The following is a 27,229-nucleotide window of genomic DNA, read 5'->3' as shown; positions in this document are numbered from 1 at the left end:
CTGCAGTGATGTCCTGGTACTGAGATGATTGACCTCCAACAACCACAGTCATCTTCCTTTGTGCTAGGCATGACTCTAGTCAACAGAGAGTTTCCCCTTGATTCCCATTGACTCCAGTTTTGCTCGGGCTCCGTGATGCCTTACTTGGTCAAATGCTGCCTTGATGTCGAGGGCAATCACTCTCACCTCAGCTCTGAAGTTCAGCACTTCTGTCCACGTTTGGACCAAGGCTGTAATGAGGTCAGAAGTTGAGTGGCCCAAACTGAGCATCAGCGAGCAGATTATTGCTGAGCAAATGCTGCTTGATAGCACTGTTGATGACACCTTCCATTATATTGATGATGATTGAGAGTAGACGGATAGGGCAGTAATTGACTGGGTTAGATTTCATAGAGTCATAGAGTTATACAGCGCAGAAACAGGCCCTTTGGCCCATCGTGTCTGTGCCGGCCATCAAGCACCTTGTTCTAATCCCATTTTCCAGCACTTGGCCCGTAGCCTTGTAGGCCATGGCGTTTCAAGTGCTCATCTAAATACATCTTAAATGTTGTGAGGGTTCCTGCCTCACCACCCCTTCAGGTGGTGTGTTCCATATTCCAACCACCCCCGGGTGAAAATATTTTTCCTCAAATCCACTCTAAACCTCCTCCCCTTTACCTGAAATCTATGCCCCCTGGTTATTGATCCCTCCGCTAAGGGAAAATGTTTCTTCCTATCTATCCTATCAATGCCCCTCATAATTTTGTACATCTCAATCAGGTCCACCCTCAGCGTTCTCTGCTCTAAGGAAAACAACCCTTGCCTATTTAGTCTCTCTTCATAGCTGAAATGCTCCAGCCCAGGCAACATACTGATGAATCTCCTCTGCACCCTCTCCAGTGCAGTCACATCCTTCCGATAGTGCAGTGCCCAGAACTGTACACAGTACTCCAGTTGTGGCCTAACTAGCGTTTTATACAGCTCCATCATAACCTCCCTGCTGTTATATTCTATGCCTCGGCTAATAAAGGCAAATATCCCATATGCCTTCCTAACCACCTTATCTACCTGTGCTGTTGCATTCAGTGATCTATGGACAAGTACACCAAGGTCCCTCTGACCCTCTGTACCTCCTACGGTCCTGCCATCCATTGTATATTCCCTTGCCTTGTTAGTCCTCCCAAAATGCATCACTTCACACTTATCAGGATTAAATTCTATTTGCCACAGCTCTGTCCATCTTACCAGCCCAACTACATCATCCTGTAATCACATAGCTTTCCTCCTCACTATTTACGACATCACCAATTTTCATGTCATCTGCAAACTTACTGATCATACCTCCTATATTCACGTCTAAATCATTAATGTACACTACAAACAGCAAGGGTCCCAGCACCGATCCCTGTGGTACACCACTGGTCACAGGCTTCCACTCGCAAAAACAGCCCTCGACCGTTACCATCTGCCTCCTGCCACTAAGCCAATTTTGGATCCAATTTGGCAAATTGCCCATGGGCTCTAACCTTCTTAACCAATCTCCCATGTGGGATCTTATCAAAAGCCTTACTGAAGTCCATGTAAGCTACATCAACTGCTTTACCCTCATCTGCACATCTAGTTACCTCCTCGAAAAATTCAATCAAGTTTGTTAGACACGATCTCCCCCTGACAAAGCCATGCTCACTATCCTTGATTAATCCTGTCCCTCAGAATTTTTCCAATAGTTTCCCTACCACTGACATTAGGCTCACTGGCCTGTAATTACCTGGTTTATCCCTGCTACTCTACTTGAATAATGGTACCACATTCACTGTCCTCCAATCCTCTGGTACCTCTCCTGTGGCCAGAGAGGATTTGAAAATTTGTGTCAGAGCCCCTGCTATCTCCTCCCTTGCCCCACATAACAGCCTGGGATACATCTCATCTGGGTATAGGGATTTATCCACTTTTAAGCCAGCTTAAACAGCTAATACCTCCTCCCTTTCAATGCTAATTTGTTCAAGTATATCACAATCCCCATCCCTGATCTCTACACCTACATCATCCTTCTCCATAGTGAACACAGATGAAAAGTAATCATTTAAAACCTCACCTATGTCCTCCAGCTCCACACACAGATTGCCACTTTGGTTCCTAATGGGCCCTACTCTTTCCCTGGTCATCCTCTTGCCCTTAATATACTTATAAAACACCTTGGGATTTTCCTTTATCTTGCCTGCCAGTGTTTTTTCGTGTTCCCTCTTTGCTCTCCTAATTACTTTTTTAAGTACCCCACTGCACTTTCTATACTCCTCTAGGGCCTTCGCTGTTTTCAGCACTTTGAATCTGCCATAAGCCTCTTTTTTTTCCTTATCCAATCCTATATATCCCTTGGCGTCCAGAGTTCCCAGGACTTGTTGGTCCTTCCCTTCACCTTTACAGGAACACGTTGGCCCTGAACTCTCACTATTTCCTTTTTGAATGACTCCCACCCAAGCCTGATGTAGACTTTCCTACAGGTAGCTGCTCCCAGTCCACGTTGGCCAGATCCTGTTTTATCATATTGAAATCGTCCTTCTCCCGATTCAGTACTTTTATTTCCAGTCACTCTTTGTCCTTTTCCATAGCTACCTTAAATCTTAGAGTTATCGCACTATCTCCAAAATGCTCCCCCACTGACGCTTCTACCTCTTGTCCAGCTTCATTCCCTAGGATTAGGTCCAGTACCGCCCCTTCTCTTGTCGGACTTTCTGCGTGCTGCCTCAAAAAAGTCTCCTGTATGCACTTTAAGAATTCGCCCCCTGAAACCTTTTGCAATGGAGAAGACAGAGATATCCATAGACATTCCCATTTCCTGTACTTTAGTCAGCTCTTCATAAAATTCAATTGGGTTTGTCATGCATGACCTTCCCTTTACGAATCTGTGCTGCCTCCCCTCTGATCAGCTGAAAATTTTCAAGATGTTCAGTCAACCTATGCTTAATTATAGACTCTAGTAATTTTGCACCATCAGATGTTAGGCTAAGTGGTCTATAATTCCCTGCTTTTCCCCTTTCATGCCCCCCACCCCCCCCCCCCCAATGCCTTAAATAGCAGAATGACGTGCAATTTTCCAATGTAAAGGAATAGTTCCTGAACCGAGAGAAGTTTTAGAAGACTATAGTTAGGGCATCTGCAATGTTCTTAACTACTTCCCTTAAATCCTGGGATGGAAACTATCTGGTCCTGGGGATTTTTCGCTCTTTAGTGCCATTTTTTTCTTCATTACTGTTTGTTGTTTCCTTATATTCATTTTGTTGAGTCCCTGACGATAATACAATATTGTTGCCCTTGGTATTTCTGGCATGCTGACCTTTTCCTCTACTGTAAATGCATGATGCAAAGTAATAATTCAACATGTCTGGTATTTCTTTACATTCATTGACACTATCACCGTTATCACCCTCTTTTACTTAATATAATTGCAAAACAAAATAATTAATTTTGATGCCGAAAGCAAGTTTCTTTTCGTATTCCTTTTTGTAGCTATTACTGTCTATTTTGGCACCCATTGCTGCTCATTTTCCAGGATCTTTGCTACTTTTTGCATTTTGTATCCCTTTTATTTTTATTTTGTCTCTCACCTCTTCCGTATTCTGTGGCTGCTTTTTTGGGCAAGTAAAGCTCTTGCCCCTTAGGGGTAAAAATTGGTTCTGTATCATGTTAAATTCTTTATTCAACACCTCTGACTGATCTTCTATAGTTTTATCCATTAACAGATATACTCTGTTTACTCTGGACAGTCTCTGTCTTATTGTATTGTAGTCGGCCTCACCTAAATCTAGAATCTTGTTAGCAGTTTTATGCTTCTCCCTTTCAAATGCTTCATTCAACCTGATAAATGTTCATGGACATGACTGTTAACTAAAACTGGCTCATTGTTCATTACTAAATCTAATATGCCCTGCTCCCTTGTTGGTTCTAGGAATTATTGATGTAGAAAACTATTCGAGACACACTGAAGAAATACACAACCTTTCTGACATGTGCTAGTTTTTTTTTAATTCGTTCGCGGAATTGTTTTTTGGAGCAATATGTTGTGGAACCAACCAGGGAGCAGGCTATTCTAGATTCAATATTGTGTAATGAGATGGGATTAATTAATCTCATAGTTAAGGATCCTCTAGGGAAGAGTGATCCTAGCATGCTAGACTTTCAAGTTCAGTTTGAGGGCGAGAAACTGGAGCCCAACACTAGCGTTCTGGAGTAAAACAAAAGTAATTACATAGGCATGAGGATAGATTTGGCTCCAGTGGACTGGGCAGGAAGACTAAAAGATAGGGCAGTTGATGAGCAGTGGCAGATGTTTAAGGAGATATTCAATTCCTCCCAACTAAAATATATTCCAGAGAGGAAGAATTATTCTAAGAGGGGGAAAAATATCCATGGCTAAGCAAGGAAATTAAGGATTGGCTAACCAACAGAAAACAGAGAGTTGGGATAAATGGGCCTTTCTCTGGTTGGCAAGATGTAACTAGTGGGGTGCCACAGGGTTTGGTCCTTGGGCCCCAACTATTTACAATCTATATTCATGACTTGGATGCAGGGGTAGAAGGTGGTATAGCCAGATTTACAGATGACATTAAAATAGGTGGGATAGTAAGTTGTAATAAAAAAATAAGAAATTTACAAATGGATATGGGTAGGTTAGGTGAATGGGCCAAAATATGGCAGATGCAGTTTAATGTGGATACATTTGAGGTTATCCATGTTGGTCGGAAGAAGAGAAAGGCAAATTATTATCTAAATGGAGAGAAACTTCAGAATGCTTTAGTGCAAGAGGGATCTGGGTGTCCTCATGCATGAATCCCAGAAAGCTAGTATGCAGGTACAGCACATAATAAGGAAGGCAAATGGAATTTTGGCATTTATTGCTAAAGGAATAGAATATAAAAGTAGGGAAATGTTGCTGAAACTGTACAAGGCATTACTGAGACCGCACCTGGAGTATCGCGTATAGTTTTGGTCCCCTTACTTGAGGAGGGATGTAGTTGCATTGGAGGCAGTTCAGAGGAGGTTCACTAAATTGATTGCAGAGATGAGGGGTTTGTCTTATGAAGAGAGTTTGAGCAGTTTACTCTCTAGAGTTTAGAAGAATGAGGGGAGATCTAATTGAGGTATATAAGATGATTAGGGGATTGACAAAGCAGACGTAGAGAGGATGTTTCCTCTTGTGGGGCAATCTAGAATGAGAGATCATAGTTTTAGGATAAGGGGTAGCAGATTTAAAATAGATCAGGAGAAATTACTTCTCTCAAAGGGTCGTGAGTCTGTGGAATTCACTACCCCAGAGTGCGGTGGATGCTGCGACATTGAGTAAATTTAAGGAGGAGATAGACAGATTTTTAATTAGTAATGGTTTGAAAGGTTATGGAGAACGGGCAGGAAAGTGGAGTTGAGGCCGAGATGAAATCAGCCATGATCGTATTGGCGGGGCAGGCTCGAGGGGCTGAATTGCCTACGCCTGCTCCTAGTTCTTATGGGCGTCACTGACAAGGCCAGCATTTATTGCCCATCTCTCATTACCCTTAAGAAGGGGATAGTGAGCTGTCTGCTTGAATCGCTGCAGTCCATGTGGGGTAAGTATACTCATAGTGCTGTTAGGAAAGGAGTTGCAGGATTTTGATCCAGCTGCAGTGAAGGAATGCCAATATGGTTCCAATTCAGGATGGTGTGTGGCTTGGAGAGGAACTTGTAGGTAGTGGTGTTCCCATGCAACTGCTGCCCTTGTCCATCTAGGTGGTAGAGATCGCGGGTTTGGAAGGTGCTGTCGAAGGAGCCTTGGTGAGTTGTTGCAGTGCATCTTGTAAATTTTACACACTGCTGCCACAGTGCATCAGTGATGAAGGGAGTGACTGTTGTGAATGGGTTGCCAATCAAGTGGACTGCATTTTCCTGGATGAGTGTTGTTGGAGCTAGTTTGCTTATCCTAAACTTTATGAAAATTAAAATTCCCCATTAAAACCACTCTGCCTTTCCTACATGCTTGTCTAATTTCTGTATTTATACAATCTACCACTTCACAGCTGCTACCAGGAGACCTATACACAACTGCTGCAGTCCTAAATCCTTTTCTATTTCTTAATTCCAGCCATAAAGACCCCACTGCCCACTTGCCTCTCGTTATATCCTCTCTTATCATTGAAGCTAATTCATCCATAATCACTAAGGATACTACTCCCCTTGTGACATTGAGGAGCGAGATGCCCCTGTAATTGTTGCAGCCTCTTCTGTCACCTTTGTTTTTGTATAGTGTGATGATTTTTGGTGTCATGCATCTCCTGTGGAACAGAGCCTACTTTGCAGCAGAGAAGGAGAAGGTCAGAAAGGTGTGGCAATAGATGGGACTTTCCATGCTTGAGCAGTTCGGCTGGGATTCTGTCCTTGCCCAGTGCCCTTCTGTTCATTAGGTGGTCTACGGCCTTCTCGAGCTCCAGTGATGAGGGTTCTTCATCTAACTCATCCATGACAGGAAGTTGTGGGAGAGCGTCAAGTACAGCTTGGGAGATGTCTGACTCACAGGAGTACTCACAGTAGCCCAGCAGGATATCTGTTTACTTCTCTCAGTACCTTACATCTGCCGAATTCAGGGGAGCAACTTTGGTGATGGCAGAGTCAAGCGTCCTCTTGATTCCTTCATACATAGTTCCTAGAATTGTCTACTCCTGCTCCTAGTTCTTATGTTCTAATTTAAGAAATACTCTGCATTTCTGTTTTTCCTGCCAAAGTGGATAACTTCACATTTTTCCACACTATAATCCATCAGTCATGTTCTTGCCTACTCACTTAGCCTGTCTAAATCCCCTTGAAGCCTCTTTGCATCCTCCTCACAACTTACATTCTCACCTAGTTTTGTGTCATTAGCAAACTTGGAAATATTACATTTGGTCCCCACATCCAAATTATTGGTATATATTGTGAACAGCTGGGGCACAAGCACTGATCCTTGTGGTACCCAACTAGTCACAGCCTGCCAACCCGAGAATGACCCATTTATTCCTACTTTCTGTCCGTTAACCGATTCTCAATCTATACCAGTATATTCCCCCCAATAGCATGAGCTCTAACTTTATTTACTAATCTTTTGTGTGGGACCTTAGAGAAAGCCTTCTGAAAATCCAAATGCACCACATCCACTGGTTCCGCACTTATCTATTCTTCCAGTTACATCCTCAAAAAACTGCAAGCAGGTTTGTCAAACATGAGTTTCTTTTCATAAATCCATTGACTCTGCCCAATCCTACTGCTATTTTCTACATGTGCTGTTATCACATCCTTTATTAGGGATTCTAGCATTTTCCCCACGACTGATAGACTAACTGGTCTGTAGTTCTCCGTTTTCTCTCTCCCTCCTTTCTTAAATAGTGGGGTTACATTTGCTACCTTCCAACCTGCAGGAACCATTCCAGAATCTATAGAATTTTGGAAGATGACACCAATGCATCCACTATCTCTACTGGGTAATACTCCCTCTTCACGTCTCTGTCTGCTGAACACACTTGAAAAAGATCCCTGTCCATATTAGGAGGGGAACTCAAGTTACCAAAGCAGGGCATGTGTCCCGAGTGTCAGGATCGCTGATATAGAAGCACAGAGTGTTGGTCAGGGCTGCCCATTCTTCCCAAGAACTAGGACCAGGTGTGTATGGTTTGTGAAGCCTTGGGGCAGTCAGGAATAGAGGCTGAGGGATGTACAGAGAACACAGAAATCTCATTCTGTTTACAAACAGGGATTTCTACTGCTTAATTTGCTGATACTATATTGTAATTTTTCTTCCAACGTTAGCTGTTCAGTGTGAGAGGAAACCGATGGAGGCACAGCGGGAAAAACCGGCAAACTGCGCAGCTTCCACAGAAAAAATCTACATCAGGAAAGACCTGAGGAGCCCACTTACAGCCATGCCAACATTCGTCGCAGGCAAAGACAGTGTAAGGTATAATTCGCAGCTGCTGCCCCGTGATTCAAATCAGGGGACACTCCCTCTTTTGTAAATGCCTCGGATCCTCTGCACATCACCAAGGGGCAGTGAGAGTTGCTGGATTGCTGTAGCAATTGAATCACAGCACAAGAGCAGTGCTCGAGGACAGTGATAAGATTCCCTCTCAACTTAGTTTAATAGGTTCAGTGTCAGCTGTGTCTTACTAACCTGGAATGGCCCACCGTCCATTCCTTTTGAATTAAGGGCTCCTGTCTCTGATTGCTGTGTAGTAACATGGGGGTTGAGCAGGGTCAGGCTTTTTTGTATTCATTCATGGGATGTGGGCGTCACTGGCCAGGCCAGCCTTTATTGCCCATCCCTAATTGCCCTTGAGAAGGTGGTGGTGAGCTGCCTTCTTGAACCGCTGCAGTCCATTTGGGGTAGGTATACCCACAGTGCTGTTAGGAAGGGAGTTCCAGGGTTTTGACGCAGCGACAGTGAAGGAACGGCGATATAGTCCCTAGTCAGGATTGTGTGACTTGGAGGGGAACTTGCAGGTGGTGGTGTTCCCATGTATTTGCTGCCCTTGTCCTTCTAGTTGTTAGAGGTCGTGGGTTTGGAAGGTTATGTCTAAGGAGCCTTGGTGTGTTGCTGCAGTGCATCTTGTAGATGGTACACACTGCTGCCACTGTGTGTCGGTGGTGGAGGGAGTGAATGTTTATAGATGGGGTGCCAATCAAGTGGGCTGCTTTGTCCTGGATGGTGTCGAGCTTCTTGAGTGTTGTTGGAGCTGCACCTATCCAGGCCAGTGGACAGTATTCCATCACACTCCTGACTTGTGCCTTGTAGATGGTGGACAGGCTTTGGGGAGTCAGGAGGTGAGTTACTCGCCGCGGGATTCCTAGCCTCTGACCTGCTCTTGTAGCCACGGTATTTATATGGCTACTCCGGTTCAATTTCTGGTCATTGTAACCCCTAGGATGTTGATAGTGGGGGATTCAGTGATGGTAATACCATTGAATGTCAAGGGGAGATGGTTAAATTCTCTCTTGTTGGAGGTGGTCATTGCCTGGCACTTGTGTGGCGTGAATGTTACTTGCCACTTTCAGCCCAAGCCTGGATATTGTCCAGGTCTTGCTGCATTTCTACACTGACTGCTTCAGTATCTGAGGAGTCGCGAATGGTGCTGAACTTTGTGCAATCATCAGTGAACATCCCCACTTGTGGCCTTGTGATTGAAGGAAGGTCATTGATGAAGCAGCTGAAGATGGTTGGGCAGTGATGCAGCTCATGATAAAACATCTTGCCAACTAACGTGGAAATGCTAGCAGCATTCTGATTGTAGTCAACAGTGTTTAATAAAGCATGTTGAGCAGACTCAACCTCATGATTTCAAAGCACTTAAGGGCTGATTAATATTAATGACTGGATTTTGTGGAGAGTGTCAATACGCATTGCCGATGGTGGAAACCACGGTTAGCTGCAATTCTCAGCTAGCCAGTTACCCGCAGTTAGCCACATTTACCTGCATTTACGTACATTTAGCTGCGGTTAGCCAAAGTTAGCTGCACTCTTCGTTGGCCAGGCCTTGTGCTGATAGGGTGCATTAGGAAATAGGCCTGCAGTGTTAAGAGTGGTATCTGCTTCACAAATAAAACAATGGTCCATCAACTGGGTATCGCTGTCAATTGTTGGCACATTGCATGGGGAGGCAGGAGGGGCCCAGTAGATGGCAAGAAAGCAGAGGACATGACAATGATGGGTGCAGACTGGCAGTTAAAGGGTGGGGGGGGAGTGATGGTGAGGGAGAGTGACACTGGGGGAGGGAGAGTGATGGTAGGGTGTTGTTATGACCTCAGTTGAGACCATTAACTTTAAAACAAGAGATATAAACTCCCCGATTACACAAGATTTCATGTTTTAAGACTTTTACTATAACAACTAAATTATAAATCATCATTAACTAAACAGTACTTAGTAAGTAGCTAATACACTAAATTACAGAGAAAGGTATTTCCCATTAACTTATTAACACAATCAAAAAACCCCACAGCACATGTATACATTCCACCATGTTCTCATTGAATCGGTATCTTTGCAGTTAAAAGTCCCAAACTCCTCCCAGTTGCATAAGTGGTTTCTGGTTGGCAAGGTGTAATGAGTGGTGTGCCACAGGGATCTGTGCTGGGGCGTCAGCTTTTTACTATTTATATAAATAACTTAGATGAAGCGACCGAAGGTATGGTTGCTAAATTTACTAATGACACAAAGATAGGTAGGAAAGTAACTTGTGAAGAGGACATAAGTGGGCTACAAAGGGATATAGATAGGTTAAATAACCTGGCAAATGGAGTATAATATGGGAAAGTGTGAAATTGTCCACTTTGGCAGGAAGAATAAAAAAGAAGCATATTATCAAAACGGTGAGAGGTTGCAGAGCTCTGGGATGCAGGGGGATCTGGGCATCCTCGTGCGTAGAGTCATAGAGTTATACAGCACAGAAACAAGCCCTTAGGCCCATTGTGTCTGTGCCGGCCATCAAGCACATAACTATTCTAATTCCATTTTCCAGCATTTGGCCCGTAGCCTTGTATGCTATGGCATTTCAAGTGCTCATCTAAATACTTCTTAAATGCTGTGAGGGTTATTGCCTCTACTACCTCTTCAGACAGTGTGTTCCAGATTCCAACCACCCTCTGGGTGAAAATATTTTCCTCAAATCTACTCTAAACCTTACCTTAAATCTATGCCGCCTGGTTATTGACCCCTCTGCTAAGGGAAAACATTTCTTCCCATCTAACTTATCAATGCCTCTCATAATTTTGTGTACCTCAATCATATCTCCTCTCAGCCTTCTCTGCTCCAAGGAAAACAACCCTAACCTTTTCAGTCTCTCTTCATAGCAGAAATGCTCCAGCCCAGGCAACATCCTGGTGAATCTCCTCTGTACCCTCTCCAGTGCAATCACATCCTTCCTATAGTGTTGTGCCCAGAACTGTAAACAGTACTCCAGCTGTGGCCTAACTTGCATTTTATACACCTCCATCATAACCTCCCTGCTCTACTATTCTATGCCTTGGCTAATAAAGGCAAGTATCCCATATGCTTTCCTAACCACATCATCTACCTGTGCTGCTGCCTTCAGTGATCTATGGACAAGTACACCAAGGTCCCTCTGACCCTCTGTACTTCCTAGGGTCCGACCATCTATTGTATATTTCCTTGCCTTGTTAGTCCTCCCAAAATGCATCACCTCACGCTTCTCAGGATTAAATTCCATTTGCCACTGCTCTGCCCATCTTACCAGCCCATCTATATCGTCCTGTAATCTAAGGCTTTCCTCCTCACTATTTACGACACCACCAATTTTTGTGTCATCTGTGAACTTACTGATCATACCTCCTATATTCATGTCTAAATCATTAATGTACACTACAAACAGCAAGGGTCCTAGCACTGATCCCTGCGGTACACCACTAGTCTCAGGCTTCCCATTAATGTCACCCATAATTACAGATGTTCCTTTATCGCATGCATCTCTAATTTCCTGTTTAATGCCATTCCCAAAATCGCCATTACAGTTTGGGGCCTATATACAACCCCCACAAACGTTTGTTACCCCTTAGTGTTTCTCAGCTCTACCCATGCAGATTCCACATCGTCAAAGCTAATATCTTTCATCACTATTGCGTTAATTTCCTCTTTACCCAGCAATGCAACTCCACCACATTTTGCTTTTTGTCTGTCCTTCCTAAATACTGAATACCCCTGGATGTTCATTTCCCATCCCTGGTCATGTTGCAGCCCTGTCTCTGTAATCCCAACTATATCATACCCGTTTACATCTATTTGCACGATTCATTCATCCAATTTATTGCAAATGCTCCGCGCATTTAGGCACAAAGCCTTAAGACAAGTTTGTTAAGTTTTCAGATAAACTATTAGTCACAAACTCTGGCAATGATTAACAGTCTAACACAGATGATGCTACCCGTCTCAGAAACTAGACGGTAGAACGCACAACTAGTTTCTCTTGCAGCTTTGGGTGCTCAAGCTTTTTGGTCTCTCTTTCTCTTTTGTAGTTTCTCTTGTTTCTTGTTGGTGTTGTTCTCTGCCACACAGTGTCAAAGAGAAGACTCTTTTTATCCTGGCAGTTTTCCAGTTAACCCTCCCCTCTCCGAAGCAGTGATTAGTCTCGTATAAAGGATGCCTTTCTTAACCAGCCAAGGATCGTTTTGTGATGGTTGCTCACCCTTCAGATTTGCTAAAGTCTTTGTGTACTTTATCTCAATGCTTTACACAGAAGCTGTTTTCACAATCTGCTCTCAAGGTCTCACCCTTTTGCTGCAAGTAAGCATTTAAAAACTTGACATAATCTCCCAGAATCCCTCTGCCTTGACATCTTGTCCATACTGTGCCCTGTTCCCTCAGTTTTTCCACTATACCATACTAGAAAGAAGGGTCTAATATAGTTAAATGTTAGTTTATGATAATTCAATTGTTAGTTTATAATAGCTAGATTTTAATAATTAGTACTCCAGTTCGTAGCTTTTAGTGACCTAATAATCTTACAGCACACACCATCCTGACTTGGAACTATATCGTTGTTCCTTCACTGTCGCTGGGTCAAAATCCTGGAATTCTCTTCTGAACAGCACTGTTGGTGTACCTACCCCACATGGACTACAGCGGTTCAAGAAGGCAGCTCACCACCACCTTATCAAGGGCAATTAGGGATGGGCAATAAATGCTGTCCTAGCCAGCGACGCCCACATGCCATGAACAAAATTTTTAAAAATTAGGAATATAGGAATGGGTGTCAGCCATTCAGCCTTTCAAACCTGTTCCACATTCAATTAGATCACGCCTGATCTATATCTTAACTCTATCTATCCGTCTTGGTTCCATAACTCTTAGTAATAGGGAAGTACACAATGGTGTTTTGCAGGGTTGGATATTAGGACCACTGCTCTTTTTGATATATATTAACATCAATGACTTGGATTTGGGTATACAGGGCATTATTTCAAAGTTTCAAGACGGCACGAACTTGGAAATGTAGTGAACAGTGAGGAGGTTACTAACAGACTTCAGGATGAGAATGACAGACTGGTGAAATGGGCAGATACATGGCAGATGGAATTTACTGCAGTGAAGTTCGAATTAATGCATTTTAAGAGATAATCTAAATGAAATCATGGAACAATACAACACAGACGGTGGACATTTGGCTCGTTGTGTCTATGCTGGAAATGGTATAATTTTAAAGTGACTGCAAGAACTGAGAGACCCAGGGTGGTTACAGAATCATTACAGTGCAGAAGGAGGCCCTTCAGCCCATTGTGTCCATACTGGCTCTCTGAAAGAGCAGTTCACTCACTTCCATTCCCCTGCCTTCTCATCATAACCCTACAGATTCTTCCTTTTTATATAACTGTCTAATTCCCTTTTGAATGCTTCAATTGAACCTGCCTCCACCACGTTCTCAGGCAGCACATTCCAGACCTTAACCACTCGCTGCGTGAAGAAGTTTTTCCTCATGTCACTTTTGCTTCTCTGACCAAATACTTTAAATCTGTGCCCTCTCATTCTCAATCATTTCACGAGTGGGAACAGTTTCTGTCTATCTACTCTGTCCAGACCCTTCATGATTTTGAATACTTCTACCAAATCACCTCTCAGTCTTCTCTTCTGCAAGGAAAACAATCCCAACTTCTCCAATCTATCTTCATAACTGAGATTCCTCAGCCTTGGAACCATTCTCGTGAATCTTTTCTGTACTCTCTCCAATGCCCTCCCGTCTTTCCTAAAGTGCGGCGCCCAGAATTGGATGCAATACTCCAGCTGAGGTCAAACGAGAGTCTTATACAGGTTCAACATAACTTCCTTGCTCTTGTACTCTTTGCCCCTATTAATAAAGCCCAGGATACTGTATGCTTTATTCACCACTCTCTCAACCTGTCCTGCCACCTTCAATGACTTATGCACATATACAGCTAGGTCCCTCTGCTTCTGCACCCCCTTTAAAATTGTACCCTTTATTCTGTATTATCTCACCATATTCTTCCTACCAAAATGAATCACTTCACATTTCTCTGCATTGAACTTCATCTGCCACCTGTCTGCCCGTTCCACCAACTTGTCTATGTCCTGCTCACAATTCATAATGCTTCCAAGTTTTGTATCATCTGCAAACTCTGAAATTGTGCCCTGTACACCAAAGTCAATAATATATAACAGGAAAAGCAAGGGTCCCAACACTGATCCCTAGGGAACTCCACTACAAACCTTCTTTCATCCTGAAAAACATCCATTAACCACTACTGTTTGTTTCCTGTCACTCAGCCAATTTCATATCCATGTTGCTACCGTCCCTTTATTCCATGAGCAACAAGTTGCTCACAAGTCTGTTGTATGACACTGTATCAAACGCCTTTTGAAAGTCCATGTACACCACATCAACAGCATTGCCCTCATCAACCCTCTCTGTTACCTCTTCAAAAAAACTCCAGAAAATTAGTCGAACATGATTTTTCCTTAAGAAATCCATGCTGACTTCCTCAATTAACCCGCATTTGTCTATGACTTTCTTTAATTAACCTGCATTTATCCAGGGCAAGTCGCTAAATCTATTTATAAAGCATATGGATATGGGAATTTTTAATAGGCATCTAGTACAAATCAAGGAATATATGGTAAATCTGTCTAAATCACTGGTTCAGCATCAACTAGAGTCTTGTGTCCAATTCTGAAAACCACACTTTAGGCAGAATATGAGGCTTGAAGAGGGTGCAGAAGAAATTTACTAGAATGGTACCATGAAGGGAGAATTTTTGTTATATGAAGCATTTGGAGAAGCTGGGGTTCTCCTTGGAGCTAGAGAAGGTTATAGAGAAATTTGATAAGAGTTGTTGAAAATTATATGGGTTTTTGATAGAGTTGCTAAGCAGAAACTGTTTCCACTAGCAGCACATTGATATCCAGAGGACAAAGATTTAAGGTAGTTCATGAAATTTTCAAGGGAGGGAGTTAGGGAGAATAGTGTTCATACAGCGAGTTGTTGTGATCTGGAATGCATTACTGTAAAACGGTGATGGATGTAGAGTCAATGGTTACTTTTAAAAGGAATTGGATAAATACTTAGAAACATAGAAAATAGGAGCAGGAGTAGGCCATTCGGCCCTTCAAGCCTGCTCCGTCATTCATTATGATCATGGCTGATCATCCAACTCAGTAACCTGTTCCTGCTTTCCCCCCATATCCTTTGATCCCTTTCACCCCAAGAGCTATATCTAACTCCTTCTTGAAAACATACAATGTTTTGACCTCAACTACTTGAAGAGGAGAAATTTATAGGGCTATGAAAAAATAGCAGGGAAGTGGAGCCAATTGAACAGCTCTTTCAGAGAGCCAGTAGAGACACGATGGGCTGTGTCATTCTATGATTCTACCCTTCCCCAACAAAAATCTATAAACCTTCATTTGGAAGTTTTTAAATTGACTTAGAGTCAAAAACGTTTTGGCAGAGTTCCAGATTTCCAATCCCCATGAGAAGAAGTGCTTTCTGACATGGCTCTAATTTTAAGGTTATGGCCTTTTGTTCCAGACTTACCCACCAGAGGAAATAGTTTCTCTCAAACTACCCTGTCAACAATAGGGCACAATAGGGCGGCACAGTGGCGCAGTGGTTAGCACCGCAGCCTCACAGCTTCAGCGACCCGGGTTCGGCTCTGGGTACTGCCTGTGCAGAGTTTGCAAGTTCTCCCTGTGTCTGCGTGGGTTTCCGCTGGGTGCTCCGGTTTCTTCCCACAGCCAAAGACTTGCAGGTTGATCGGTAAATTGGCCATTGTAAATTGCCCCTAGTGTAGGTAGGTGGTGGGGATGTGGCAGGGGATATGGGATTAATGTAGGATTAGTATAAATGGGTGGTTGTTGTTGGTGGGCCGAAGGGCCTGTTTCAGTGCTGTATCAATAAATAAATAAACTCCTTTGATCATCTTAAACTCCTCAATTAGATCACCCCATAATCTTCTATATTCAAGGGAACACAAGCCTAGTCCATTCACCCTGTCCTCATAATTTAACCCTTTTAACCCTAATATTACTCTGGTGAATCTACACTGCATCCCTTCCAAGGCCAATGACTCTGGAACAAATTCTAAGGTGTGGTGCCCAGAACTGAATGCAGTGCTCCAGATGGGATCTCACCTGAGATCTGTACAGCTGTACCATAACATCCATCCAGAATCACAGAATTATTTCAGCGCAGAAGGAGGCCATTTGGCCCATCGTGATCTCACCGGCTTTCTGAATGAGCTGTTCACCTAATGGTATTCCCCTGCCTTCTCCCCGTAACCTCGCACATTCTTTCTTTTCAGATAACAGCCTAATTCTCTTTTGAATGCCTCAATTTAATATGCCTCCACCACACTCTCAGGCAGTGCATTCCAGACCTTAATCATTTGTTGCGTGAAAAGGTTTTTCCTCATGTCACTTTTGCTTCTTTTGCCAATTACTTTAAATCTGTGCCCTTGGTATTCCAACCTTCTTGAACTAAAGACCAAATCCCATTAGCTCCTAACATATTTTTCGTACCTCTCCACTATTCTTTCATGATTTCTGTACTTGGAACCCTAAATTTCTTTAGTCCTCCACAGTTCCTAACTTCTCAACACCTTGTGAATACTCTGATCTCTTAGATCCAAAGTGGATGGTCTCACACTTCACATTCACTTCCATCTGCCACAGTTTTGCCCACTCACTTAACCTATCAATGTTGCGTTACAACTTTCTGCTCCCATCTAAGCTATTTACCATGCCACCTAATTTAGTGTTGCCAGCAAACTTAGATTTATGGCTTTCCTTCCTTCCTCCAAGTCATTTATAAATATAGTGAAAATGTGAGGCCCCAGTACAGAACTCTTGGGGATACCACGAGTCACAACATGCCAATTTGAGTATATGCCCATTGTCCTTACTCTCTTGTCTCCTACTTCCTAACCAGGTACCCACCCATGACATAAGGCTCCCTCCAATTACATCTTGCAACAGTCTTCTATGTGGAACCTACCAATTAGCTTCTGGAAGTCCATATAAACAACATGCATAGATACCTAATATTTCCATTCTCCCAGTTTCTCTGTCTCCGACGCATCTGCTCTGATAATGCTACCTTCCATGACGGTGCTTCTGATGTGACCTTTTTCCTCAACCGTGGATTCCCCCCCCACTGTTGTTGACAGGGCCCTCAACCGTGTCCGGCCCATTTCCCGCACCTCTGCCCTCAACCCTTCCCCTCCCTCCCAGAACCGTGATAGGGTTTCCCTTGTCCTCACTTTCCACCCCATCAGCCTCCATATCCAAAGGATCATCCTCCGCCATTTCCACCACCTCCAGCGTGATGCCACTACCAAACGCATCTTCCCCTCCCTTCCCCTGTCAGCATTCCGAAAGGATCGTTCCCTCCGCGACACCTTGGTCCATTCCTCCATTACCCCCACCACCTTGTCCCCGTCCCATGGCACCTTCCCCTGCAATCGCAGGAGGTGTAATACCTGCCCATTTACCTCCTCACTCCTCACTATCCCAGTCCCCAAACACTCCTTTCAGGTGAAGCAGTGATTTACTTGTACTTCTTTCAATGTAGTATACTGTATTCGCTGCTCACAGTGTGGTCTCCTCTACATTGGGGAGACCAAACGCAGACTGGGTGACCGCTTTGCGGAACACCTCCGCTCAGTCCCCAAGCAGGACCCCTGAGCTTCCGGTTGCTTGCCATTTCAACACTCCCCCCCTGCTCTCATGCTCACATCTCTGTCCTGGGATTGCTGCAGTGTTCCAGTGAACATCAACGCAAGCTCGAGGAACAGCATCTCATCTACCGATTAGGCACACTACAGCCTGCCGGACTGAGCATTGAGTTCAATAATTTCAGAGCACGACAGGCCCCCCACTTTACTTTCATTTTTAGTTATTTTTTACTTTTTTCTTTTTTACATTTTTTACAATTTTTTTTTGCATTTATTTCATTTCATCTTAGTTTGTTCAGTTTGCTTACCCACTTTTTTTTTTCATGTTTGCACTTGCTGCTGTTCAATATTCGGTCCGTTAACAGCTTATCTGTACTAATGCTTTGTCTTTCAACACACCATTAACATATTGTTTGCCTTTGCTCCATGACCTTTTGGTCAGCTATGTGGCCTTGTCCAATCTACACCTTCTCCTTTTTTATCTCTTGCCCCACCCCCACCTCACTTGCTTATAACCTGTGACATTTCTAATATTTGTCAGTTCCGAAGAAGGGTCACTGATCCGAAATGTTACCTCTGCTTCTCTTTCCACAGATGCTGCCAGACCTGCTGAGTGGTTCCAGCATTTCTTGTTTTTATTTCAGATTTCCAGCATCCGCAGTATTTTGCTTTTAAATTATTATGCATAGATACCTTCTTAGCCACCACATGAGTAAACTCCTGAACAAATCCACACGAGCCTTCTCTGAGCAGTTCATGGCCAGTTATGATGATGTGGGAAATACTGAAGTAGAATATGACATAAGTCTTAATAGGTTATACACACATTACCAAATCTTGTTTTCTGTTTTCTTGCAGGCAGACTAATCTGTTTGAATCAGGATCACTGGTGAATATTCAGCAGCCATTAACACGGACAGACAGTGGTGCTGTTCTAGTGGCTGCAGACTCTAAGGTGGGAGGATTTTTATGTATCTGTTAAATATATTGAAGTTCTGGCTAGAGGAATAAATCTGTAGTGTTATGATTTCAATGCCACATGATTATATTACATAAAGTAGAATTCTTGCTCATTTGTTGTCAAGTTATATCTTCCATCAACAGAGGAATATTATCATCTCTTCAAAACACACGTAACTAAAATGAAGAAATACTTTGTAACAGGCCATGTGTCCCTTTCGCTGCATGAAGCTGGTGATCTCATCCTTCCACCAGCATACTGTATTCACATAGTATTGCTGGCATTCACTTATAAATGGTTATTTTTCCCATCCTTTTATGGGTAACTAAAAATTGTGGACATCTGCTGAATTTGTGAGCAGTTTCAGTTTTCTCCTTTTCAGGAAAAGCCTTTTGAGCACCAGTTTGACATTTTTAATGGACCAGTAAAGTTGATGGACTGCTTTGCAGATGTTCTGTCAGGACCATCTGAACGCACACAACTGTTGCATATTCAACCTATTTGCGGCACAGTGGCGCAGTGGTTAGCACCGCAGCCTCACAGCTCCGGGGACACTGGTTCAATTCTGAGTACTGCCTGTGCGGAGTTTGCAAGTTCTCCCTGTGACCGCGTGGATTTTTGCCGGGTGCTCCGGTTTCCTCCCACCGCCAAAGACTTGCAGGTTGATAGGTAAATTGGCTGTTGTAAATTGCCCCTAGTGTAGGTAGGTGGTAGGGAATATGGGATTACTGTAGGGTTAGTATAAATTGGTGGTTCTTGGTCGGCACAGACTCGGTGGGTCGAAGGGCCTGTTTCAGTGCTGTATCTCTAAATAAAATAAAAATTGGGCTCAGCTGGAACAAGCAGGAAAGGGTCTCCCCAGCATGAGGGATGTATCAGTGAAAGAAGTTCATGTTAGCTAGAAATGGAAATTAATAAGACTGAGAGATCAGAGGAGTAAATTGTACGGAGTTGGCACCTGTTATTGTGTTGGAATTTGTGACTGTGCTGCCACATGGGGACCGAGGTGTAACGTATATTAAAAGTGCTATCATTGAGTTAAGTATAGCGTGTAAAGGGATTTAATTCACCAAACAGCCAGCCTGGAAGATACGGATTCAGATTTAGAGCAGCATGTGAACCAGCATGCTGAAGACAACTAAAACATTCTCATGTTTGTTCACAACTATTGCTGCAGCGACAACTCTATTTATTTGAACTTAGCAGCAGTCATTAGCAATTAGGCTGATGGTTTCACGTTCGGGTTGGAGTCGTCATGTTAATTGAACGCTGGCATTGGAGTCAGGCTGAGGAGACTGCAGGGACAGGACGTTCTGAATTTGCTGAAGACCAGAATGCTGAAGAGTTGTTAGTTCGAGTAAGGCAACCCAGTGATGTGGGGCAGTGTAGCATGTTATTTGTTTTTATTATTATGCAAAGGCAAGTTGTATCGTTTGAAATCAATGAATCTGATCATAACTTGCAATGAAACAAAGCAGCTTAATAATTGGTATCAAGCTTCATCTCACCAAGTGATTTATTTAGTTGTCTTCAGAGATTGAAGAATTGGCATACAAAAGACATGAATATCTGGTTCAAGTCACAAGAGTTACAGCTGTTAGATGCCAGGTTATGTTATGCTCAAAGTAGATTTGGGCAATGGGAGTCAGATCACATTAAACTAAGATGCTGGGAGTGACTGACTATTATTTTCTCCAGCGAGTTTACCAAGTGTCATGTTTGCACTGCGATGCTCTGGTTGATGGTGAAATTCTGCTGAGTGTACAGAGATTTGGCTGGATTTACCCAGGTGTCACTTGTGCCTCTCCGTATTTGTAGAGCAATAGTGCGATCCATTACACTTTATCTCTGTTTTAGGCTGAAACAAGTCAAGGTGATTTGGGTACGCTGGCTAACGTTGTCACCTCACTAGCAAACCTCAGCAAGGGCAAAGAGGATTCACAGAGCCTGAGTGACCTTACAGCAATCGAGGCACTTAATAATGGAGACATCAGTGTCACAGATCTGCAGCAAGAGGACCAGTCTACCAATGAGATTACACGGTACACACAACTATCACTTAATGTACTATCCATCAGCAACCTTATGGCTTTCTGGGTTGTCTGAGTAAAGAGAGAGAAACACAATGACGTCGCTATTTAATATGATTCTATTTCCACAATGACTGATGTGGTGAGTCACTTACAATCAATCTCAGTGGTTGTCTATATTCTGGTACTGGCAATCAAGAGGTTATTTGTGGAGCTTTTTAGTGTTTGTTTCAGTAAGAACTGGAATAATTGCTAAGTCTTTGTGACATCAGTATAAAAATGAAAATGATAACCTGTCGTACAGTGGGCTTCATTTAGCCAGCTTGAAATGCAGTGTTTCTCTAATGAAGGAGTGCCTTCTGTCATATTACTAATGGTGCCCCAGGGAGAATGATTGCTACTGGGGAATGCATGCATGTGTATAACTGATGGCAACAGGGTCTTTGGCTGTGATTCCTCCCACAGTCAAATAACTTGCCAGCACTCACTGTTTAGATTTGCATGTGAGGGATGAGCATTTGAGCGGGTTCACAGAGGTACGGTACCCAGCAAGAAGAGGAGTGGTGAAAATAGTGAGGTTCCTGAACCAGTAATGTTATGTTTTTATATGTATGGATGGCTATCACAAAGAACATATTAAGCTGGAGTTTGCTATAATAATAAGGCTGTCCACGACGTTGTTATCAAGGGTAAATCTGACAACAACATCTGGCATCAACACGTGCAGTTAAATGCAGAAATCCAGAAGTTGAGGTCCGTGATACCCTGCTCCATCATAGGGTGCTGTGTTGCAGCCCTCACCAATAGACATGGCAATGAAATGTCTGTAGCAGTGTGAACTTGGGGGCACCTTCCCACTGGTTCCACATTAAAAATGGCTGAAAAAATTTGGGCTGGTGCTTTCCAGAGTGAGTGAGTTTTTGAATGGTATATGTGATAAATACTGCTGGAAAACCTCTCTGGCCTGAAAAAGTTTTTCTACAAGTATGGAGTCTCCCTCAGAAGAAAATTAATGTTGCACATTTAAAAAAAAATCTTTTATTTTTTCCTGCTTTTCCTCTTTTATCTTGCACCCTTAATTTCACCTGCAAGTCCCAATCTTCATTGTGCTTTCTGTAAATGAAGTAAATGTATTTTATATATCCTGTTTTTTACTTCCTGGTTTGCAGTCTTTGTGTCTCAGTGAGGATACTTCAGTCTGATTGGTTGAAGAGCCTTGCTGTTTCTTGCCTATTCACAGAATCACAGAGCCCCTTTAAAGGGTGCCTTACTGAAACAGATGCTGGATTAGTAGAATTCTCCAATAACAAACCCGTGAAAAGTCTCTGAGCGACTGTATGTGTGGTGACTGGCGAAAGCCAATCCTTCACCACTGAGGGAAAAGCACAGGCCAATGTAACCTCTTCACTCAGGGATACCAATTAGCATTTGGTTATACAAATTGAGTAAACACAATTTGGTGCAATACATCCTGAGCCTCGATGGTCATGACTCACTCTAAACTAGCTAAAGCAACAGATGCAGGAACAAACACTTTTCTCTGGCCTATACCTGCAAGCTAGGTTGAGGAGACAATGATATAACCTGATTTCACTCCACCCACATATGCAGGGTTTGGTGAGGGAGAAAGGTCTGACACTACAGGGTATGGTGAGGGAGAAAGGGTCAGACAATACACGGTATGGTCATAGAGTCATAGCGTCGTACAGCATAGAAACAGGCCCTTCGGCCCACCGCATCCATGCCGACCATAATGCCTATCTGTACTAATTCCACTTGCCTGCATTAATTCTATATCCCTCTATGCCTTGCTTATTCAAGTACCTGTCCAGATGCCTCTTAAATGTCGCTACTGTTCCTGTCTCCACCACCTCCTCAGGCAGCTCATTCCAGATTCCCACTATTCTTTGTGTGAAAAATTTACCCCTTTGATCCCCTTTAAGCCTCCTCCCTCTCACCTTAAATCTTGCCCTCTAGTTTTAGTCAACTCTACCATGGGAAACAGACTCTGGCGATCTACCCTATCTATGCCTCTCATAATTTTATATGCCTCTATCATGTCCCCTCTCAGCCTCCTTTGCTCCAGGAAAAACAGACCCAGCCTATCCAATCCCTCTTTATAACTCACGCCCTCCAAACCAGGCAACATCCTTGTGAATCTTTTCTGCACCCTCTCTAGCTTAATCACATCTTTCCTGTAGTGCAGCGACCAGAACTGCACACAGTACTCCAAATGCGGCCTAACCAACGTTATGTAACATGACGTCCCAACTCTTGTACTCAGTGCCTTGGCTGATGAAGGCAAGCATGCCTGTGTTGCTATTTCAGGCAACTATGTACTTGCACCCCAAGGTCTCTGCTCAACAACACTCCCCAGGGCCCTGCCATTCACTGTATATGTCCTGCCCTGGTTTAACTTCCCAGAATGCATCATTTCACACTTGTCTGCATTAAATTCCATTTGCCACTCCCTTGCCCACTTTCCCAGTTGATCTATATCCTGTTGTAACCTTAGATAACCTTCACTGTCCACTATACAACCAAGTTTGGTGTCATCTGCAAACTTACTAATCATGCTCCTTACATTCACATCCAAGTCATTAATATATATGACAAACAACAGAGGGCCCAGCACCGATCCCTGCGGCACACCACTGGTCACTGGCCTCCAATCTGAAAAACAACCCTCCACTACCACCCTCTGCCTCCTGTCACCAAGCCAATTTTGTATCCAATTTGCTAGCTCACCCTGGATCCCATGTGTTCGAACCTTCTGGACCAGCCTACCATGCGGGACCTTTCAAAGGCCTTGCTAAAGTCCATGTAGACAATGTCCATCGCCCTGCCCACGTCAATCCTCTTGGTCACCTCCTCGAAAAACTCAATCAAATTCGTGAGACATGATTTCCCACACACAAAGCTATGCTGACTATCCCTAATCAGACCGTGCCTTTCCAGATGGATATAAATCCTGTCTCTCAGAATCCCTTCCAATAGCTTTCCCACCACTGATGTAAGGCTCACCGGCCTGTAGTTCCCTGGCTTATCCCTACTGCCCTTCTTAAATAAAGGCACAACATTAACTATCCTCCAGTCTTCTAGTACCTCACCCGTGGCTAACGATGATACAAAAATCTCTGCCAGGGCCCCAGAAATCTCCTCCCTTGCTTCCCATAGCATCCTAGGATACACCTGGTCAGGCCCTGGGATTTATCCACCTTAATGCGCTTCAAAACCTCCAACACCTCCTCCTTTGTAATGTTGATATGCTCCAGGATATCGGTGTTTCCTCCCTTGAACTCACTAGCTTCCATGACCTTCTCCACGGTAAATATGGACGAGAAATATTCATTTATGACCTCGCCCATTTCCCGTGGCTCCACACATAGATTGCCACACTGATCCTTAAGGGGACCTACTCTCTCCCTAGCTACCCTTTTACTCTTAATATACTTACAGAATCTTTTAGGATTCTCCTTTATCTTATCTGCCAGGGAAATCTTATGGCTCCTTTTCGCCCTCCTAATTTCTTTCTTAAGTGTAGTCCTACATCCCCTATACTCCTCGAGGGACTCGCTCGATCCCAGCTGCCTATACCTGACATATGCCTCCTTCTTTGTCCTGACCAGACCCTCAAGGGTCAACCTGAGGACCAGTCCTATCGTTTTCCACAACTATCTTGAAGCTAATAGAGTTATGGTCACTGGTCCCAAAGTGCTTCCCCACTGACACATCAACCAGCTGCCCATCCTCATTTCCTAAAAGGAGGTCAAGTGTAGCCCCTTCTCTAGTAGGGCCATCCACATATTGCTTCAGAAAACTATCCTGGACACACTTAACAAATTATTCCCCATTTGATCCCTTAGCACTAAGGCAGTCCCAGTCAATATTAGGGAAGTTAAAATCACCTACTATTACAAACCTATAATTCCTACACCTATCTGCGATTTCCCTACATATATGCTCCTCCACTTCCCTTTGACTATTGGGAGGTCTATAGTATAATCCCATCTAAGTGATCACCCCTTCCTTATTTCTAAGTTCTACCCTTATGGCCTCGCTGGACATTCCCCCCGGGTATCCTCTCGAAATGTCGTGATGTCCTACCTAATCAATAGTGCAACTCCCCCTCCTCTCTTACCTCCACCTCTGTCACGCCGGAAGGATCGGTACCCCAGAACATTGAGCTACCAGTCCTGCCCATCCCTCAATCATGTTTCCATAATAGCTATAATATCACAATCCCATGTACCGATCCATGCTCTGAGTTTATCTGCCTTACCTGTAAGGCTTCTTGCATTAAAGTAAATGTAGTTTAGCCTACCAGACCTTCCACGCTCCCTGTCTTGCCCCTGCCCGGCCTGCCTACTGGACTTGCTTGCTTTAACCTCTACAATTGCCTCAACTATCTCATCTGAGAGACTACTACTTTGGGTCCCACCCCCCTGCAAGACTAGTTTAAACCCTCCTGAGTAGTGCTAGCAAACCTCCCTGCAAGGATATTGGTCCCCCTCCAATTTAGATGCAACCCGTCCTTCTTGTACAGGTCACCTCTGCACTAGAAGAGATCCCAATGATCCAAGTAGCTGAAGCCCTCCGGCCTACACCAGCTCTTCAGCCACGCATTCATTTGCCTAATCCTCCTCTTCCTACTCTCACTAGCACGTGGCACAGGGAGTAATCCTGAGATTACAACCCTCGAGGTCCTGCTTTTTAACCTTCTGCCTAACTCCCTATCTTCACTTTGCAGGACCTCACTCTCTTCCTGCCTATGTCGTTAGTACCAATATGGACCACGACCTCTGGCTGCTCACCGTCTCCTTTCAGAATGTCCTGCAGCCGCTCCGAGACATCCTTGACCCTAGCACCAGGGAGGCAACATACCATCCTGGAGTCTCGTTTGTGGCCACAGAAACGCCTATCTGCACCCTTTACGATAGAATCCCCTATCACTAAAGCTCTTCCAACCCTTTTCCTCCCCTGCAGTGCAGCAGAGCGCTCCGTGGTGCCATGAACTTGGCTGTTGCTGCTTTCCCCTGGGAGGTCATACCCCACCCCTCCCCCCGCAACATTATCCAAAGCAGTATATCTGTTTGAGAGGGGGATGGCCACAGGGGACCCCGCACTACCTGCCTGCGCCTACTACTCTGTCTGGTGGTCACCCATCTCTTTTCTGCCTGTGCAGCCATTACCTGCAGTGTGACCACCTCACAAAACGTGCTGTCCACGACTTCCTCAGCAGGTGAGGGAGAAAGGTCAGACACTACAGGTATGGTGAGGGAGAAAGGTCAGACACTACAGGGTATGGTGAGAGAGAAAGGTCAGACACTACAGGGTATGCTGAGGGAGAAGGGTCAGACTCTGCGGGGTATGGTGAGGGAAAAAGGTCAGTCACTATAGAGTATGGTGAGGGAGAAAGGTCAGACACTACAGGGTATGGTGAGGGAGAAAGGTCAGACACTACAGGGTATGGTGAGGGAGAAAGGTCAGACACTACAGGGTATGGTGAGGGAGAAGGGTCAGACTCTGCGGGTATGGTGAGGGAGAAGGGTCAGACTCTGCGGGGTATGGTGAGGGAAAAAGGTCAGTCACTACAGGGTATGGTGAGGGAGAAAGGTCAGACACTACAGGGTATGGTGAGGGAGAAGGGTCAGACACTACAGGGTATGGTGAGGGAGAAGGGTCAGCCACTACAGGGTATGGTGAGGGAGAAAGGTCAGACACTACAGGGTATGGTGAGGGAGAAAGGTCAGACACTACAGGGTATGGTGAGGGAGAAGGGTCAGACATTACAGTGTATGGTGAGGGAGAAGGGTCAGTCACTACAGGGTATGGTGAGGGAGAAGGGTCAGACTCTGCGGGGTATGATGAGGGAAAAAGGTCAGACTCTGCAGGGTATGGTGAGGGAGAAGGGTCAGACATTACAGTGTATGGTGAGGGAGAAGGGTCAGTCACTACAGGGTATGGTGAGGGAGAAGGGTCAGACTCTGCGGGGTATGGTGAGGGAAAAAGGTCAGACTCTGCAGGGTATGGTGAGGGAGAAGGGTCAGACATTACAGTGTATGGTGAGGGAGAAGGGTCAGTCACTACAGGGTATGGTGAGGGAGAAGGGTCAGACTCTGCGGGGTATGGTGAGGGAAAAAGGTCAGACTCTGCAGGGTATGCAGAGGGAGCAGGGAGACATGCTAAAGCTCATGGTGAGGATGAAAGATCAGCCAGAGAAGGTAATAGTGAAGGTAGAAGATCAGATCCTGCAGGTCATGAATTTTAAACCTGTTTACTCAAATTAAGTTTGTAATTTGGAGATTATTGGTGGCCAAACTGCATGATTATCTATTGCTGTACACATACTGGCCCTTTTCCTTCAAAGATGCTTTACTTGGTCACACATACATTTGCAACATTATTGTCTTTGATGTTTAGATGAACTTCCAACCCCTTATCCATTCAGTCACCAAGACCGTCAACTTCCCCTTCCACACCATTGCTCGCCTCCGCCCCTGCTTCAGCTCATCTGCTGCTGAACCCTCCATCATGCCTTCGTTACCTCTAGACATGACTATTCTAATGC

The 27,229-nt window shown here is 44.2% G+C and overlaps 1 protein-coding gene across 4 annotated transcripts in view; it reads left to right on the top strand.

Moving 5' to 3' along the window:
• Window positions 1-27,229, top strand: part of nr2c2 (nuclear receptor subfamily 2, group C, member 2) — a 542,318-nt gene that overhangs the window by 288,824 nt on the left and 226,265 nt on the right. For all 4 annotated transcript variants that reach the window (XM_068051311.1, XM_068051312.1, XM_068051310.1 and 1 more), the window contains 3 exons: window positions 7,786-7,933; window positions 18,526-18,622; window positions 20,486-20,670. In XM_068051311.1, coding sequence (XP_067907412.1) covers window positions 7,786-7,933; window positions 18,526-18,622; window positions 20,486-20,670 — 430 coding nt within the window. The remainder of the gene's footprint in view (window positions 1-7,785; window positions 7,934-18,525; window positions 18,623-20,485; window positions 20,671-27,229) is intronic.

The sequence above is a fragment of the Heterodontus francisci genome, chromosome 19, assembly GCF_036365525.1.
Source record: "Heterodontus francisci isolate sHetFra1 chromosome 19, sHetFra1.hap1, whole genome shotgun sequence".
NCBI lineage: Eukaryota > Metazoa > Chordata > Chondrichthyes > Heterodontiformes > Heterodontidae > Heterodontus > Heterodontus francisci.
The sequence above is the reverse complement of the archived record's forward strand: the minus strand, read 5'-3'. Positions and strand labels throughout refer to the sequence as shown.